Source organism: Cloeon dipterum, chromosome 1 (genome assembly GCF_949628265.1).
Source record: "Cloeon dipterum chromosome 1, ieCloDipt1.1, whole genome shotgun sequence".
NCBI lineage: Eukaryota > Metazoa > Arthropoda > Insecta > Ephemeroptera > Baetidae > Cloeon > Cloeon dipterum.
Window position 1 is genome coordinate 21134173 of NC_088786.1, and position 15974 is coordinate 21150146.

Here is a 15974-nt window from a genome sequence, read left to right on the forward strand (position 1 = left end):
ATATTAAATAACAATAAGTGGGATCGATAAAACTGAGTGAGGATTACCTGGAGAACTCCAATTGTATTCGTTCTCTCCGAGTTTTACAAGGTCATTGATTTTGTCAACGTCTTCTTTGACTAAAGCAAATTCAACTGGCTGACTGAACTGGTGAATCTGGTTGTATTTTATTATCGTGATCTTGAGGTTGCAACAGTATTTTCGAAACGTTTCAATGCTTTCGTAGGTTTTGAGTGCGCACGCTGGAATTTCGTTTTCTAAGCCTAATAAGTGCATGTAACGCACTTCGCGAAGAGTACTTTCAAGCTGAAATAAATTTTTTGTTACTGATTTTTTTCATATTATCACACAGTCTGTACCTGCGAGTCGAAGTTGAGTTTCAGCTCTTTCTTATTTTTAAAGACAAACAGTGGCTTTTGTAGATACATGTCACACTTTTCCTCACACTCACTTCTCCATTTATTTAAATGCTCCTCCCGCAATTTAGTAAGCTTCTCTTCCAAATTATTGCACTTACTCAGAACGCTAAGTGCTTTTTCTGAAGTCATCACGCTATTGATTATGTATGGTTAAAAGTTTAGGGCAAATGTTTAGCAACTTTACGGATGATCAAGTGTTTTGAAGCTCGCAACTGGCGCATCAATGCGTTGCTGCATGTGATTTGCCCACTTTATTACGCAGGCAACCGGAGGTAAATTCTTTTCAGCAGGAAATCGGCCCGATTGAATTATAATTTCCATGATTTTCTATATCAGACAAAATTATAATAATTTATTAGAATATGTCGCACAGCAATATCTTGATTTCTAACCTCCACTTCGGCGATCTCCAACTCGAGTAAATCTACAATTTTGTCGTATTTGCTGGTGAAGCGCTTCCGGATCAGCGGTCTTTGGAGAACCGTGCCCACAATGTCGATAAGCTTTTTATAAAATTAAAATATAAATTGTAGGAAAACTGGAACGTGAGAACTACTTTAAAAATTGTCTCCAGCTCATGAGCGTCATCAAACGCTTGACAGAGGATAGAAGCCAGTCGGCGATCGAGATCCTTTACTTTTAACTGGAAAGCTTCCAGGTCGTCAACAAAAGCCTCTTCTTCAGGGTCCAAAGCGTCGTAAGTTTTGCAAGCAAAAACAGCGAAGCATTCATTGAAGTCTCTAAATACCTAACAACCCAAGAGAGTAGAAATATTTTTGAAAAATCGTTACCTTACCTGCGTTATTTTAGCGGAGAGACCTCTTCCTTTCAAACCTCCGATTTCAACCTTTTCTAGCTTTAGAAATTCTAGCACTGTTTCAAAGAACCCCTTGAAACGACAATACTATGTCAATTTAAATTGATAAGAGGCTAAAGGCACAGACCTGCACGAGGAGGAGTCGCTCTAGAAAAGCGTCGTAGCGCTCAAAAACCATGCCGGGATGAAAATTCCACGGTACTGGTGGCTCATTGCCGAAATAATTAGGCAGCAACTCGCGGAATTGGTCAAAAGTCGTCCGAAAATAGCGGAGAACCTGCATAGGATAATCAAATTTCTACCTAACATTTTGGACATAGATATTCCATATTCCATATTTTTTTTAATCGTTTGCATACGATGGGAAAATTTGGAAGTTAAAAGCCACAATTCCCCTTTACCTGAACAGAGAGCTCTACTCTTTGTTTGGCCTCGTCGACATCACTTTGAAAGATAGACGAGGGGTCGAGAAACCTTTTGGCTTGCTGCACGAGCAGGTTCACCACCTGCCTGAGCAAAACCACCAACTTGCTTGAGTGTCGGTAGTAGTGAGAGTGGGCCCACACGAGACAAATAACGTGCAGCAGGGGCCGTACGAGCGGCGCCGCCTCGCCAAAGTCCGCTACCTCCTCTAAAACAGTCAACTGGCGCTGGAGGGGCTTCAGGTGCAGGGCTATGTCCCTGGCCTCCGTCAGCGCCGCCACCACGCTGCGGAAAAGGTTTTTGAAGCACGGAAAGTAAGCGCTATCGGTCTTCTCCAGGATCACGGCCATTTTTCGCACCCTCTCATCTCGCAGTTGAGAGTAGATGTTGTCCAAATTAGTCAGCCGGCTGTTCCAAAACGAAATCTCTGCCGAAGGGGTGGACGTTGGCGACAAAGCGCTTGATTCCTCGCTCAAAACGTCGTTCACTTGGGCCGCCCACTTGATCACCACGGCTTCGATCGCCGATTTCAAGTACATGTCCACTACATCACCACCGCTGAAAGTAAATCGTTGAAATATGTGAAGCTAGCTATTCAGGAGATCAGTATAGCTTGAATTATTCTAATCGACATCCTCGTAAGCCCTCAAACGCTGGACAAAGAGACATTGTGACGCCATAATTTCCCAGGGTGGCAAAGACAAGGATGCGTCAATTGCTTAAGTGAATGTTGGATTCTCCATTGGTTTCCATGCATTTTAACCAAAAAATCAGAGCGGCCACGACATTGATGCCGGCACAATATATGGCCGCACTCTTTGTCAGCGTTTGACGACTAACACAATTCTAAAAATTCCAACTGAACCCTGATTTTTCAAAATTTAAAGCATCACACATTAAATAAAATTTTTGACATCCATGTCTTTTAAGGCCCGGAAAATATTCAAATCTAAATTGCTGGGCGTTTTCAAAATATGACTAAAACTTGCGATACGATTTTTTAACTGATTTGGTGAGTGCGAGTAGTACCTGCTTATCAATTTTGCTTCTGCCTCGTGCACTCTCTCTACGCCAACAGGCATGGGCAGAATAGTTTGGCCGCTGACTTGGCCTTTGACTTGGTAGACGGTGCTCTTTAACGAGTGGACGTGTCGCTTTACATCTTGCCCGATGGCGATTGGCCAGGTCTCGTGGTTTTGCGAATTCGAGAGCAAAGGCACAAACACCTGACAAATGAAAAAATCAATAACCACTTTATAAATTTAGCATAATTTATTTATCATTAAAAGTTCGTGCCTTTCGTATAGCAATTAAATAATTACCTCGTCGACGAGCGCAGCGAGTTGCTCGATGGGCTTGAGTGCGATGTCGCCAAGCACGAGCAGCTGCCTGACGTCAGAGGCCACGGCAATGGGACGCGGGTGGACGCGAGCAAAGAAGGCCGCCTTGCTCTTCAGGGCGAGCGGAAAGCCGAGAGCTGGCACCAACTGCGCCGCCGAGTTGACCGTAAGCAGCAAAACGCCTCCGCTCTCCGCTCGGTCCAGGAAATCTTGCACCACATTGCGGTACTCTTCCTGCGAGTTACAAGACACAGTTTAAAATTGTTCTAGGAGCATCTGTTTTAAATAATAGCAAAAATTATTTCAAAGCAGTAAGGTTTCAATTTCTTGTGTGCTTAGGTTGTTTTTGGTCTGCTTATTTTTCCCGCATTTCCGGTAATTAAATTTTTCTCAGAATACAAAATAAATAATGTAACTAGTGTTAAATTATTTATACTCAAACATTTTTATATCCCAAAATGCGGTTTTTGCTTTTTTAAGAAGTTTTTCAAAATGAAATTGCCTCTGGTTACATTATGAGAGAATTACATCTGCAATACCATGTCATACGTCAATAAATTTAAATTAAATTGATAATGCGGTTGACAAACTCCTGCAAAACTTGAAAGCAATTTATTTTCTTACAAGCCCCTAATTTTATTGCTCCACAAATGACTCATGACTTACCGTTTGCAAGTAAATTATCGTTCCCTTTTCACGTCGCGTAAAAATTAGTTCATCGCAATAAATAAATTCAATTAATTCGCCCATGAAATCGATTCCGTTCAATTTCACTCGCAGTGTACACATGAGTTGCGAATTCCCATGCATTCAAATAACTTGTCAGCCAGCTTTAAACCACTGCCGACTCGACACGCGTGCACAAATGCACTATTGTATAATATATGGTTTTGTTTGTCGGCGGCACAGCGGCTGTTGCTCCTTTTGCCGGCTGGTCGCTCGGCTGTCAGCAGCGAAAGGCAGAATTTGATTTTCCACGTTATGATCGCGGCGGGCAGTCGGCGGTCGGGAAATAAATAATCGCGTGCCAAGCGCGATTTAAACGCTCGGTGGGAATTCATTAAACGGCGGAGGCCACGCAAGTCGCGCACACAAAAGGCAGCAGAAGCAGAGAAACAAACAGTCGCTCGGCGGTTTGTTTGTACGCCCCATTCTCGTTATGCCGCGCGCTTTCTTTATTTTCCCTCCTGCCTTTCTTTCTTTCTCTCCTGGGTGCTGGAAAAGGCAAAAGAGGCGTCGTGCCGGCACCCGACGACGACGACGGCGGCGGAACACAGGACGACGCAAAAGTCGATTCCGCCGTGCCACTCGCGGGAAGACGAGCTGGCCCGCATTTGCATTCGCCGCCCGCGTGTAATTATTCGCGTGTGCCCCTGCCGTTTTATTGAGCACAACATGCTTTTCTTGCCATCCCCCTTTGAGGCCAAAAGCGGTGGAAAACGATGCCACCCATTGAACGGAAAAATAATGCGATCTGGCACAATCACGAGATGGGACACTGCCAGTCTTTGCTAAATTCCTTCCGAATCGATAAAACTGACGTATCATTTGTATTCAAATCTTTTTGATTTTTTTAATGACTCAGCAGCATACCTGAAAATTTAAAATTTTCAATTTTTTTGTACGCGAACTCGAGGGTTTTAATTTGATCAAAAACAGAACTGAACAGGTTAGCTTTAATTTAGCATAGTTTTAAGAGATGTGCGTGACTATGTTTTATTAGGCTTATTTTAAATGGTATAGTATTTTGCAAAATTTAATGTTCTTTTTGCAAAAAAAAATTAGAGGGGGCTATATACGACTGACAGAAATAGCATAAATTGAAAAGTCAGTTTCATTAATCGACTTTGTTGCTGAAAATTTGAAAAATAACATGACATTGAAATTTCAAAATAACCGTGCAGGATCACAAGATAAAATAAAACTGAAATACGTTCTGAGTTTACCCATGTGAATTTTGTTCTTTTCTTTTTCCCAACCCTTTAATTATTTTCCTTTGAGATTTTTAAAGAAATTTGGCAGGCCTTACTTGTTGTTATATTAAATATAATTTGCTATATTTTTCAATATTGGAATAAATTAATTTAAAGTAAAGGCTGCACAGAAAAATTGTGAAATATGCTTTTTACCTATACTTGAAATACTCTTGAATAAAATTGGGTAAGAACAAAAATGCTCTCATATTTTTGTTAAAATTTGCGAGAAATTGAACTCATAATAATTTGTATGCTAATCAAATGGCAAGCATTGTCTCCACTATTGAAAATCAGAAATTTATTTTACCAGTACGTAAATGTTACTCTTAATTCGCACACCGCGACAAGAGGGATCGCAATCAAGCGAAAAAATGGAATTTTTCGAGAAATTCGGTGAAATCTGAAATTTTACTGAATACTCCGTACCTGACCCCAAAAACATCGTTGCTAAACTCCACAAATAATACATAGACAAAATGAACCTAAAGCTATAGCCAACAATGCAAAATTATATTAATTTTGTTGGCTATTAAAGCTCCACTTTTATCAAAAATTGGTCTTTTTATCCTCGATTCAATGTGAACACCACTATACGTACATTAAAAATTAAATTTGTAAAAATTTCAAAAACCTAGATCAATAATGCATACAAAGCTGTTCTTAGAACGTGGAAATAGTTTTGTTTACCAGTGCCATCATTTTTGTCCATTTTTCCGGCTTCAACTTGAGGGTCTTTTGCACATACGCACTGATCAGCTCGAGGCGCTCGTCCTGTCCACTCCCTCCACCCTCCATCGTTTCTCACCCGTGTGTTACTTTATCACTGACTAAGATGCCCCGCACTCCTCGCGTCACGAAATTTGAATGAATACATGCAGCACCACAGTCAGCTCGACACAGAAAAATGGATGACATGCAAACGGAATAAACCACCCCTGGCCCGTCCCCGACGCTCACAATCAGCTCCCCGCTGCACAAATTCGTACCCCACTACTCGCCTAAACCAAGGGAATGTACAGAATGTTGATGCGATTCATGTTCGCAATAGAATGCTACTTAGTCATGTAGCAGCAACAGAAGGAAATTGCATGGTGGAATAGCTATTTTCACAATTTTATGGCAGGTAGAAAGCAGAAAGTTAGAAAATGCGCTCGCCTCAAAAATATACTCTTTGTAATTAATAAAAGGTTTTGAACTATAAAAGAATTGTACACAATCGATGGAATACTCTAGGAATCAAAAAATGTATTTTTAATTGGATTAGCGGCTTCACGTGAAAGTTTTTAATCCGCACGTTCTTTGGGAACGAGTGAGATAAATAAAAATACTAAATAGTTATCTTTTTTTAACGTTGCAAGTCAATAACCATTTCAGAAGAGAATTGTCCGCTAGTTTTTTCCCCGTCGATTAATATATTCTGAGAGCTGATAACATTTTTTATAATTTATTTATTTGTGTAAAAACTTTATCGATACTGCAAATTTGAAATGATAATATACTAATTTGATAAAAGAAGTAATCAAATTTTTAGATTTTTGTTTGTGAAATATTCTTTACCGCCTCTACAAAATTACTGCAAATGGTTTTCTGTAAATATTCCAATCCGTTTGCAAGACACAAAAGCTGACCCAACATTGAAAGGATTGGAAAAATCCGTAACAAAACGAGAAATTAATTAGTATATATATCGGCCGTTTTTTCTTACCAAGGAGAGTATGTATGCAAAATTTCACTGTTTTGGACAAAAATTGCCACATTTCAAAAATTAACATGACGCACAATCCCAAAGTTTGACCCTATAGCTCACTTATGGTGCCAGTTAGAAACTTTTCATTGGTCATTTTCTCCTAATTTCATGAAATTCTTCACGTCTGATGCATAATAATGCTTTTTATTTCGGTTTCCTTAATAGAGGAATGCAAATACTCGATGAGTTGCTTTTAAAATTCGCAATCAGTGCTTGAACTTATCCTTATCAGTGTTTGTTGCTGAAATGAGACCTGCTGATAGCTAAAATCCACTTTTATTTACTCTCATCCTACTATATATTTACAAAACATTCGAACAACACAGTTTTTAGACTGAATTCCTTGGCATGCTCACATGCACAGGTGGTTGGCTTAATTCACAAGTTAAAAAGAGGAAACAAAACAAATAAAGTATGTTCAACAATCAATCAAATCGCACGAGTCAAGTCTCTTTGGGGGGCCCCAGGGTGGCGTTGGGCCCGAGCAGCGTCAGATGCGGCCAAGCTGCTTCTTCATCACCGGAGACAGGTACGTGCGGCGGCCATCGTCGCCAGGGGATGGCGCTGACCGCCGCTTCGATGGATACGTCTTCTGCACCCTGCTGCGCATCACACGCACGTCTGGTCCGTTGGGAGACAACTCGCTCGGCGGCTCCTCTTTGACTTCAATTTTTAACTTGTCTTCCTCTGCTTTACAGTTGGTACATTGGTCCTTTGGCGCCGCGGCCTCACTCGACAATGCTTCAGTGGCAGTCGCCTCCGCTGGAGCCTCAGTCGCTACTGTGCCACCTGCAAAATTACGCAAAATGCTACATGAGACGAGATAATACGTTAATTTTTGCCCTCAGGGTTTAACAAAAGGGTGTTAAATTTGTAAAAAGACTAAATTTAGTGTTTTTTCCAGACATAGCCGCCCTTTTTTACAGTTGCTTATGAAATGTGTAAAAATATGAAGATCCTCCCAGGCAGAAACATTCAGTTTCAAGGAACTGAAACGTTTCCAAGTGCCAGAGATGCGAAATGGAACCAAAATATGCGATTTGTAAGCTAATTCGGTACCAGACTTTAGGTTAGAAGTGGGTGACGCGAGGTCTGGAAGCCTCTTTTATTCAGTGGTTCTCATATTAAGAAATTTACCTGTATGTACTAACTTAAAAATTTAATAAAGAGGTGAATTGTTATAAATGTAAAAACAATTATAAAAAGTCAAAAAATTAAATTCTTGTTGGTTTCTATTTACCTTAAATAAATGGACAAATTTAACCAAATGATTAAAAATTGCAATCTAAGAATCTAAGAAACTATGGGACAAATTTGCAAATGAGAGCCTTTGCAATATTATTGAGAACTTACCCGTCTCTGCCAAAGACGTGTGTGAATCCTCTGGATCTGAATCGTCTTCATCTTCACTGCTCGAGTGGCGACGAATGATCCTGGACGCAGACTGCCGGTAGGGATTCAGTTCCTCTGAAAGAGTAAGCGGCTCTGCAGCTCCTTCTGCGGCCGGAGGGGGGACGCCAAGCCTCTCTAGCGCCGTGCGCACAGCCTCCGGTTTCAAAACCAGTGCAGAGTGGCGTGCAGATCTCTGCACAGAGCGCTTCAGGTTTTGAAGCACCTGGAAAGAAGATTAATTTGATCGTTAAAAACTTGAACTAATTGTAGCACTTAAAAATAGATTCCGTCAATTTAGCAATGCGTAATAATGCACCAGGGTGTCTCCCCGAGAGAATTAATATGGTCTGCAATTTTTAAATATTTGTTTGAGCTCCATCCTGATTAACTGTAAGAAAATCAAAATTGCCAGTTGATTTTTTCCTAAGAACATGTTGGAGGTCACCACCGAGGTGAGAATTGAATAACAGAACAGGTCTAAATCAAGCCCCCGAGCGATCAACAATGTAATTTTCCACACATGTGGTTGCTTTAACGATGCCTGGAGTGCTCGGTATTGGTTAAATTTACAAGATCTGCACACCGTTAGAACGGCCTAGTTGAGAGCTTTCAAAATATGTGCGATTTGACTCTTTGTACCCAAAATCTCATTTCTGAGCGCCCTGATAGCTTCAAAAACGAGTTTGAATATTTTAATACCCCTTTACAGTTTGTTGAGATTTAAAGCAAAGCCATACCTTTTCATTAAAAACGCTTGGAGCTGGAGGTGGCTCAGGAGGTGAAGCAACGTCTTGATTTTTGCGCCGCCTCTTGAGTGTTGGCAGCTCACTAAGTTGTTTCAACGCCAGCTCCTTTTCCATTTTGGGATCCAAACGCTTTCCGAAGCGCGAACGTGGCTCGTCCGCAGCCCCCGCGGCCTCAGAGTTGGCTCTTTTCTTTTCCTGCGCCAAGAGAAACTCCTCATTGCTTGGGTCAATTTTCCTGACGAACTGTTCGTCGAATTTGAGAGCAAGAAGAGCTTCCTGTAGCACTCGTTTGTCCACAAAAGGTCTAGTAAAGGGAATAAATAAAATAATTCAAAACTAAAAATAACCGAGCAAATCATAGTCGAATTTTTATTTTATTGAAGAAGCAAAATTTTATGTATCTACCTTGTGGTGTCCGAGGCACTCTTGCTGAACCTGTTGTTGATTTCCTCCGCGATTTCATCCTTGGTCACGATCTGGCTGCTGAGCTGACGATAGCCCTGCACCTTGCAGCCTAAGCGGAGCGTTGACGCCTCGTTACCGCCTCCGCCGGCCCCCTTGGCCTCCTCCGACGACATCCTGCTGCAAACGGACACACCGTCAACAAAACTGGGACATTCAAAGCAAACAACAAACACCACGCCCCCATTTCGTTGATATTTCGCACCGTTCTCAAACAACTCAGGGCTTGGAGCGACCGCCGCCCTCCGCGAGGGGTGGCTAGGTGGGGAGGGGCGTGAGAACCGCAGGTCAGTTGTTGTCGGAAGGTTGCAAATCCGCGAAGGTGCGCGACTGACAAAGAGAGACACTTACGAAGAAGCCTCGTCGCTTCCAGCGCTCGGGTCCGTAATTCAGGAGCACGAACGGCGCCGCTGTGGGCCCAGTAGCTGGCGCCGAATTAGTCGAATTAGCGACGGCAGGTCGTTTCGGCAGTGCGTCCAAAAGAAGTTTGGGGCCAGCGACGCTTATCTCGCACTTATCGCGATATCAATTCCAAAGCGCAACAGGCTTTTTTTCTCTGAGCTGCTCCACAAACGATAATTTGAGAGCTAACCGGTTTCAACTGTCATTTAGTACCGGTTTTATTCTCACGGATCTGGAAACAAAAGATGGAGAGCAATTTTCAACCGGATTTTCGAAGAGGTTTTTTATCGTCGACTCGTCATCAGTCCAAACTGTGTTCCATTGGTTTGATTTGATCACGTGATTAGCTTCGTGAGTTTTGTGTTGTTTTGGTTGAGTGCTATTATTATTTATCTTTATCGTCCGTCTTTATCTCATTGCTCGCTCGTGTCCTGCTCGTGTCCAGTAGTTGATAGTTAAATTCTTGTAATTTTTATTAGCCTGCATAGTTTGCATCGTTTATATTATACTACAGGAAAATATAAGAAAATTAAAATAATACATACAATGTGGTTTCCGCTTGATATGTATAACGGGAAAACCAAAAAATTCAATTTTATCACGCCTCAAAGTTCGCGGCAAATTTAATTAAAAGACTCACGCTATTATCACATTATGCACCTCTTTATGCTTATCTGTTAGTTACATACTACACAGAACGATAAAGAGTGTAAAAAGAACATTTTCAAAAATAATTTATAAAGAAGGCTCTTTATTACGTTGAAAATGCAGAAGACACATTAAATTTTTACAATTATTTTTATTTTCTTATCTTATTTGACAACTGCTAACAAGCCGCTTATTAATTATATTTAGATCACATTGATAATATATTTCAGATTTTTTAATCAATCTTAAATAAAAAGCTATATTTTCTTGAGGAGTGTCCTTTTTAAAATATTAATTTATTTCAGAGTTAACCAGTGCCACCCATGGATACCACTTTACACCTTTCACAAAATATTTTTAGGGGGCACGAAAGGAAAAAGAAATACAAACGCTTGCAATTTTAGGAAGATTTAAATTTTATTTGCGTTGAAAATGAATTTGGTGATGAGGCCTGCGGGGCCGAAACAGATGCTGTTCAGTATGGGAGCATGTCGTTATCTTTAATGTTTTTCTCAGAATTTTGATATCTAATCCTAGGAAATTAATGCGGAAATTTAAATTCTGTATTTATTAAAAGACATATTGTTTTATAAACTGAATTAATTACAGTTTATTTGCCATATAAATGTGAATTTTGAATCCAAATGTTAAAAATTAGGTTTATTTTGATTATTTTGAGGAACAAATCAGGAAAATACGCCTCCTGCTAAACAATGTTGAGGTGTCTAAAACAAATATAAAGTAAACGATTTTAGGGGATAAACTAGGGGACGGGAATAATCCTGGACTGCAAGATTTTGATTAAAATGTCGGTCATTTGGCCGAAAAGCCGCTGAAGGGGTGGATAAACCAGCACACGTGGCTATTTGGCACCGGTACTCCTTACCAAACAATTGAAGCACTTTTATTTAGTTTCGACTCACAAGGATAACCATATAGATTGGTCGGAGATCTCTGTCATCAATAGATATTACACTTCAATTAATTAAAAAACGTCTTTAAACAAAGTTAAATAATAAAATTAATTGGTTTGACGTGTAAAGTTTTTATTTTTGCTTGATGTTCGGTCAGAAAATAAAAATTTCGAAAATTAAAGTAAAGAGATTAAAAAAAATTAAATTTTAACTTCTGGTCGTCTAAGTAAATTTATACTGTATTCTTATTGTGAGCATAAAATATATAATATGTCTTATAAGATATGTCTAAATCAATTTTTGTGTGAAATTAAAAAAAATATTGTATGGCATAGCTCAGCACGGATTAATTCAGTATGCTATTTTACTTAGTGAAATTTCAATATATCAATCCAGAATTTATACGCGCAGAGCTGAGTGATTCAACAAGTTTTCCTTAAAATTACCTGCGGTGTGCTTTTTCTTCTCTTTTTTTCTGTTGTTAAATTTGTTTGTGGCTTTAAGAATTGAATTTTGCTTGTTTAATATTTTCTCATTTTTGTATATTCATAATTTAAGCTACAAGAAAATAAATGCGGACTGCCCCCATCTAAATAACCAAAAATATTTTTGCAGCTTAACCCTATGAACAACTTACAAACCGATTAACTGGAGCAGTTCCCTTTCAGAGTAAAAAAACCGGTTGTGCGCAGTTTCCGGTGTTTACACCGCGATCAGCGGCTCTGCCTTTGTCTCCCTCGTCCTGACCACTTCGGAGGCCGCCAGTTGTCTCTTGAGAAGCAGAGGGCGTCGAATCGGCGCCGACACAATGCGTCGGCAGGCGTTTGAGTGTAGCAAGGCGCTGATCGTGTCCAAGCTGTCACGCTACGAGTTCGAGCGCTTCCGACAACCGAGCCTCTCGACCGCACAGCTGGAGAAGGCCCTCAGGGACCGCGGCTCCGACTACGAACTTCTTCTGCACCACCACCACGTGCACAAGTCGTGCGAGGCGGCTGTCGATGCCGCCCTTCGCGCCCGCAACATTCAAACGAAAGTCGTCAATAGGTAAAAAAATGGTTTATTTTATTTCAATTGATTGAAAATTTGAATTTTTTCGCAGTTGCTAGGGAAGAAATTGGAACAAAAATCACAATCTAATTATGTGTGACTATAAATTATAAAAATAGAAAAAAATAAATTTTTCGGTAAATTCCCAAGGTTTTGCAGTGTCCAGAATTTTTTTTAAAATTTATCGCATATTGGTTCACTTACCTAGAGAAAATGCAAATTCAAATAGGGACGTGATAATTTGTCCAAAATATTTAATTGAAATTCCAAACTTTTCAATTTCATTATTAACTTAATTTTTGTCCAGGTTGAACTTCAAGGAGGCGTGCGTCGAGTGGGCCGACGCTGTGTTCACGGCCGGTGGCGACGGCACTTTCCTGCTGGCCTCCAGTCGCATCCCTGACAACCGCAAACCCGTGATCGGCTTCAACTCTGACCCGACGCGTTCTGAAGGCTTCCTCTGCTTGCCAGGACACTTCTCGAGGAACATTTCCGAGGCCGTGGAGCGTCTCGTCACTGGCGACTTCCACTGGACGTTCAGGACGCGCGTCCGCATCACCCTGGTCGGCAGCAACGTCTTCCAGCCGCCCATCGAGCTGCACGACCAACAGCTCCTGCACCCTGAGTACAGGTGCGTTTTTCTCAAAATCGGTTTAAGTATTTGTTTGTAACGCGTGATTTTCTTTTTTGGTATCCATGTTAGTGAGGATAAGGAAATGTGAGTGATGCGCGCGTTTTGTTTCTCAGGTTGATTTTATTTACACTTTGAGGTTTATTTTCGCAACAGGTTCTTCGACTGCCTTCAGGAGCAGCACAAAAGCGCCAAAACGGACAAAAGGACGGACCAGCAAAAGAGGGTGCTACCAGTTTTGGCTCTGAATGAGGTACCTTTTAGTGTGGAGAAATTAATTTAAGTTATTTTGGTTTGAAACACGTCACATTATTTGTACCACGTGTTTCATACTGCTTTTGTTTGCCAATTAATTTGGGGCCCTATGAACCCAGCCAAATTTTAGACTCTAATTAATTATTCCCTTTTCTCTCAAGGGTTCAGTAAATTTGCCAATGTAACCGACAAAGTTAATTCAGTTCAAGATTTATTTACTGGCCTTAATAATATCTTTTGTTCCTGAAATTAATTAATGTTTACTTATACTTTGCAGGTGTTTATGGGTGAGCGTCTGTCAGCCAGAGTATCCTACTACGAAATCAAACTCAATGGCGGGCAAAAGGTAAAGGTCAAAAGTTCTGGTCTGTGCGTTGCCACTGGGACAGGATCCACATCGTGGGCTTACTCGATCGGCCGCCTCTCCACCGACAGCGTTCACGAGTTGCTCAGGGCGCTGCAGAGTGAACGGCCTGACATCGAACTTAATCTTGGGGACCGGCAGCTGCTTGAACGCGTCACTGACCGATTTAACAATGCCCTTGTTTTTGGACCAGGTTTGTTAAAAAAATACAGATGCAAATTAATTGTTTGTTAAGTTTTTATTTTTAGTTTACGCAGGGCAATTATTCCTTGTGTACTGCAGTCAGACTAAAATTGCAAATAACAACTTAATTTTCTTAAAAATTAAATAAAAACATTGAAATTCCTTGCTTTTGCTAGTAAAAATGTGTTTTTAGGTCGACTTCAGATGGTTTTATCAGAAAATATAATTGTTTTCGATTAATAATCAAAAAGACCTAAAAGTTTCAGTTCAAAAACTCTTCCCTAAGCTCTGGTTTAGTCATTAAAGTAGACTTAAGAGCTTAAGGATAAAAAAATGCTTTTGAAGGTATTTTTTAACCAACGCATCTTCTTGAAATGTACTGATACGTTTCAACTATCCATTTTAATTACTAAAGAAACGATGAAATCGAAAGAAAATGAGACTTAAAATAGAGACCATAATATATAAACTATTTTTTTTAAATTTTGCATTGAAAGCTTTATCAACAAGCATTATACTATTAAGTTTTTCACAACTGATAGATTTTAAAAAGAACTTTTGAATGTCTCACAGCTACCTATTGCTCAATTTTTGCTTAAATATGGCTTGTGTAGACACTATATAATGAGACAGATCAATCGGTGGGTAATTTTGGCGTTCCGGAAATTTGAAAATTTATTTATCAACTTGGATTGTATGCAATTTAAATAATAAAAATGTCCTAAATGTCCATCCTACGCGTTTCAGAGGAGAGCCGATTGAACTATGTGATTCGGGACATGATCAGCGCGTCAGTGTGGCCGGCGCCGCGTGGCGTCATCTCGCCGCGCGGCTTTGCACATCTTCTGGAGGTGAAATCTCGGTGCGGCGACGCGGCCCTGGTCGTCGATGGCGGTGTTTCGTTTAACTTTAATGACGGCACGGTTGCCGTTATGGAGGTGCACCCTGAGGACTCGCTGCGCACCGTCACCCTGGTCCTGCCCAACACCGCCTGAGCCGCCCGCAAACTAGCTGTGAGACCAATCATTCCTGCGATGCTAAACCTTTCTTGTGATTCAAATTCAAAAAGTGCAAAGCTGTTAGTCAGAGACAAGTCTTCGAAAGAATTAAATAGTGCCTCTAGGTGCTCCCTCGGTTTTAAACGGTAGCTGCCAGTCCCTCCTGTACAACACTGATGGCCTGGAAATTATACAATGGTGATGATTGGAGCTCAAAAGATTAAATTGTTTTTGTTGATAATATATAATACATCGAATTTTATTTGTGTAATAAAACTATTCATTTTGTAAGAAGTGAAATAAATGTGCCACAGATTATTTCTTAAATCATCTTAAGTTTTATTTTTCACACTGCTTTGTATTTCAGATAAATCCTTGAGTTATTTCTTCAATGATAACATATCTTCTAGAGGACTTAATTGACGTTCATATTTATTCTTTCTTTTATCTACTGACCTGGTTTCAACACTAGATTTGACAAAAGGGCGAACAATTGACATTCTTCCAATTTTTTTTAATAACTTTCATGCCCTTTCCTATGTGCATGAGACAAAAAAGGTAATCCATTTTATATAATTTTCCCAGGAGACATGAAATTTAGTTCACTGTGTGTATAATCAAACTGTATTCTACACAAATAAATATTTCCCCTGAAAAAATATGACAAACCTGAGAAAACAACGGTTCCAGTTTAAAATTTAATAGTTTGAATCCACACGAGAAGCCTAAAAATTAAATAAACGGGAAAGTTAACAAAAACCACCACAGGATAATTTAAACTGGTCCGATACACTTTATTTTTCATAGCGTTCCTATTTTTTTTCAAATTAATCTATTTTAAATTAATGGCATTCTCAGATGTCAATTATTGTTTTCCCAATTGAAACATTTTTATCGTTGCATATTTAGAGTTTAGCTGAACAGAAAATTTAAAAGGTTCTCTGGATTATAAATTTTTCAACTAGATAATATAGTCATTTCCATGTCCAAAAATGGGACACAAAAGATAATAATTCGATTGTTCACTTTTAGAAAAGATTTGTTCATCTCTTCATCTGTGTTCATTTGACTTAATTATTTTAATATTTGCCGAAAATTTAAACCAAACCTATTGTCTAGAAAAAACTTTTCCGGAAAACTGGTCGTGGAAAAAAATAACGAACGGACAATTGTGCAAACCCTGTATAGACTGCATAGTATATTACACTTT

General features: G+C 39.8%; 3 protein-coding genes across 5 annotated transcripts in view; 1 reads left to right on the forward strand and 2 right to left on the reverse strand.

The window, feature by feature from the left end:
• The window catches only part of Dhc93AB (Dynein heavy chain at 93AB), a 23338-nt gene extending 17359 nt beyond the window's left edge, over positions 1-5979 (reverse strand). The window contains exons 1-11 of the mRNA XM_065488531.1: positions 5663-5979; positions 2982-3233; positions 2689-2885; positions 1638-2217; positions 1364-1513; positions 1216-1308; positions 976-1167; positions 812-922; positions 604-746; positions 360-552; positions 48-306 (exon numbers count right to left, since the gene is read on the reverse strand). Coding sequence (XP_065344603.1) covers positions 48-306; positions 360-552; positions 604-746; positions 812-922; positions 976-1167; positions 1216-1308; positions 1364-1513; positions 1638-2217; positions 2689-2885; positions 2982-3233; positions 5663-5770 — 2278 coding nt within the window. The 5' untranslated portion in view covers positions 5771-5979. The remainder of the gene's footprint in view (positions 1-47; positions 307-359; positions 553-603; positions 747-811; positions 923-975; positions 1168-1215; positions 1309-1363; positions 1514-1637; positions 2218-2688; positions 2886-2981; positions 3234-5662) is intronic.
• Nadk2 (NAD kinase 2, mitochondrial) overlaps positions 1-15091 on the forward strand; it is a 23282-nt gene extending 8191 nt beyond the window's left edge. Inside the window, exons 2-7 of one of the 2 annotated variants that reach the window (XM_065488390.1) lie at positions 11902-12330; positions 12641-12964; positions 13037-13051; positions 13121-13217; positions 13497-13776; positions 14514-15091. In XM_065488390.1, coding sequence (XP_065344462.1) covers positions 12095-12330; positions 12641-12964; positions 13037-13051; positions 13121-13217; positions 13497-13776; positions 14514-14761 — 1200 coding nt within the window. In that variant the 5' untranslated portion in view covers positions 11902-12094 and the 3' untranslated portion in view covers positions 14762-15091. The remainder of the gene's footprint in view (positions 1-11901; positions 12331-12640; positions 12965-13036; positions 13052-13120; positions 13218-13496; positions 13777-14513) is intronic. The other variant, XM_065488401.1, reaches the window with a different exon arrangement.
• On the reverse strand, positions 6983-9904 carry LOC135942385 (uncharacterized). Of its 2 annotated transcripts, none has more exons than XM_065488487.1 (5): positions 9674-9904; positions 9266-9439; positions 8852-9164; positions 8076-8337; positions 6983-7511 (listed from the first exon to the last, which is right to left on the reverse strand). In XM_065488487.1, the coding sequence occupies exons 2-5, from the start codon at positions 9436-9438 to the stop codon at positions 7213-7215; spliced, it is 1047 nt and encodes a 348-aa protein (XP_065344559.1). In that variant the 5' UTR covers position 9439; positions 9674-9904; the 3' UTR covers positions 6983-7212. The 2 variants fall into 2 exon arrangements, with proteins under 2 accessions (XP_065344559.1, XP_065344552.1); XM_065488480.1 differs by having other exon boundaries at positions 9266-9442.
• Positions 15092-15974: the final 883 nt, after the last annotated feature.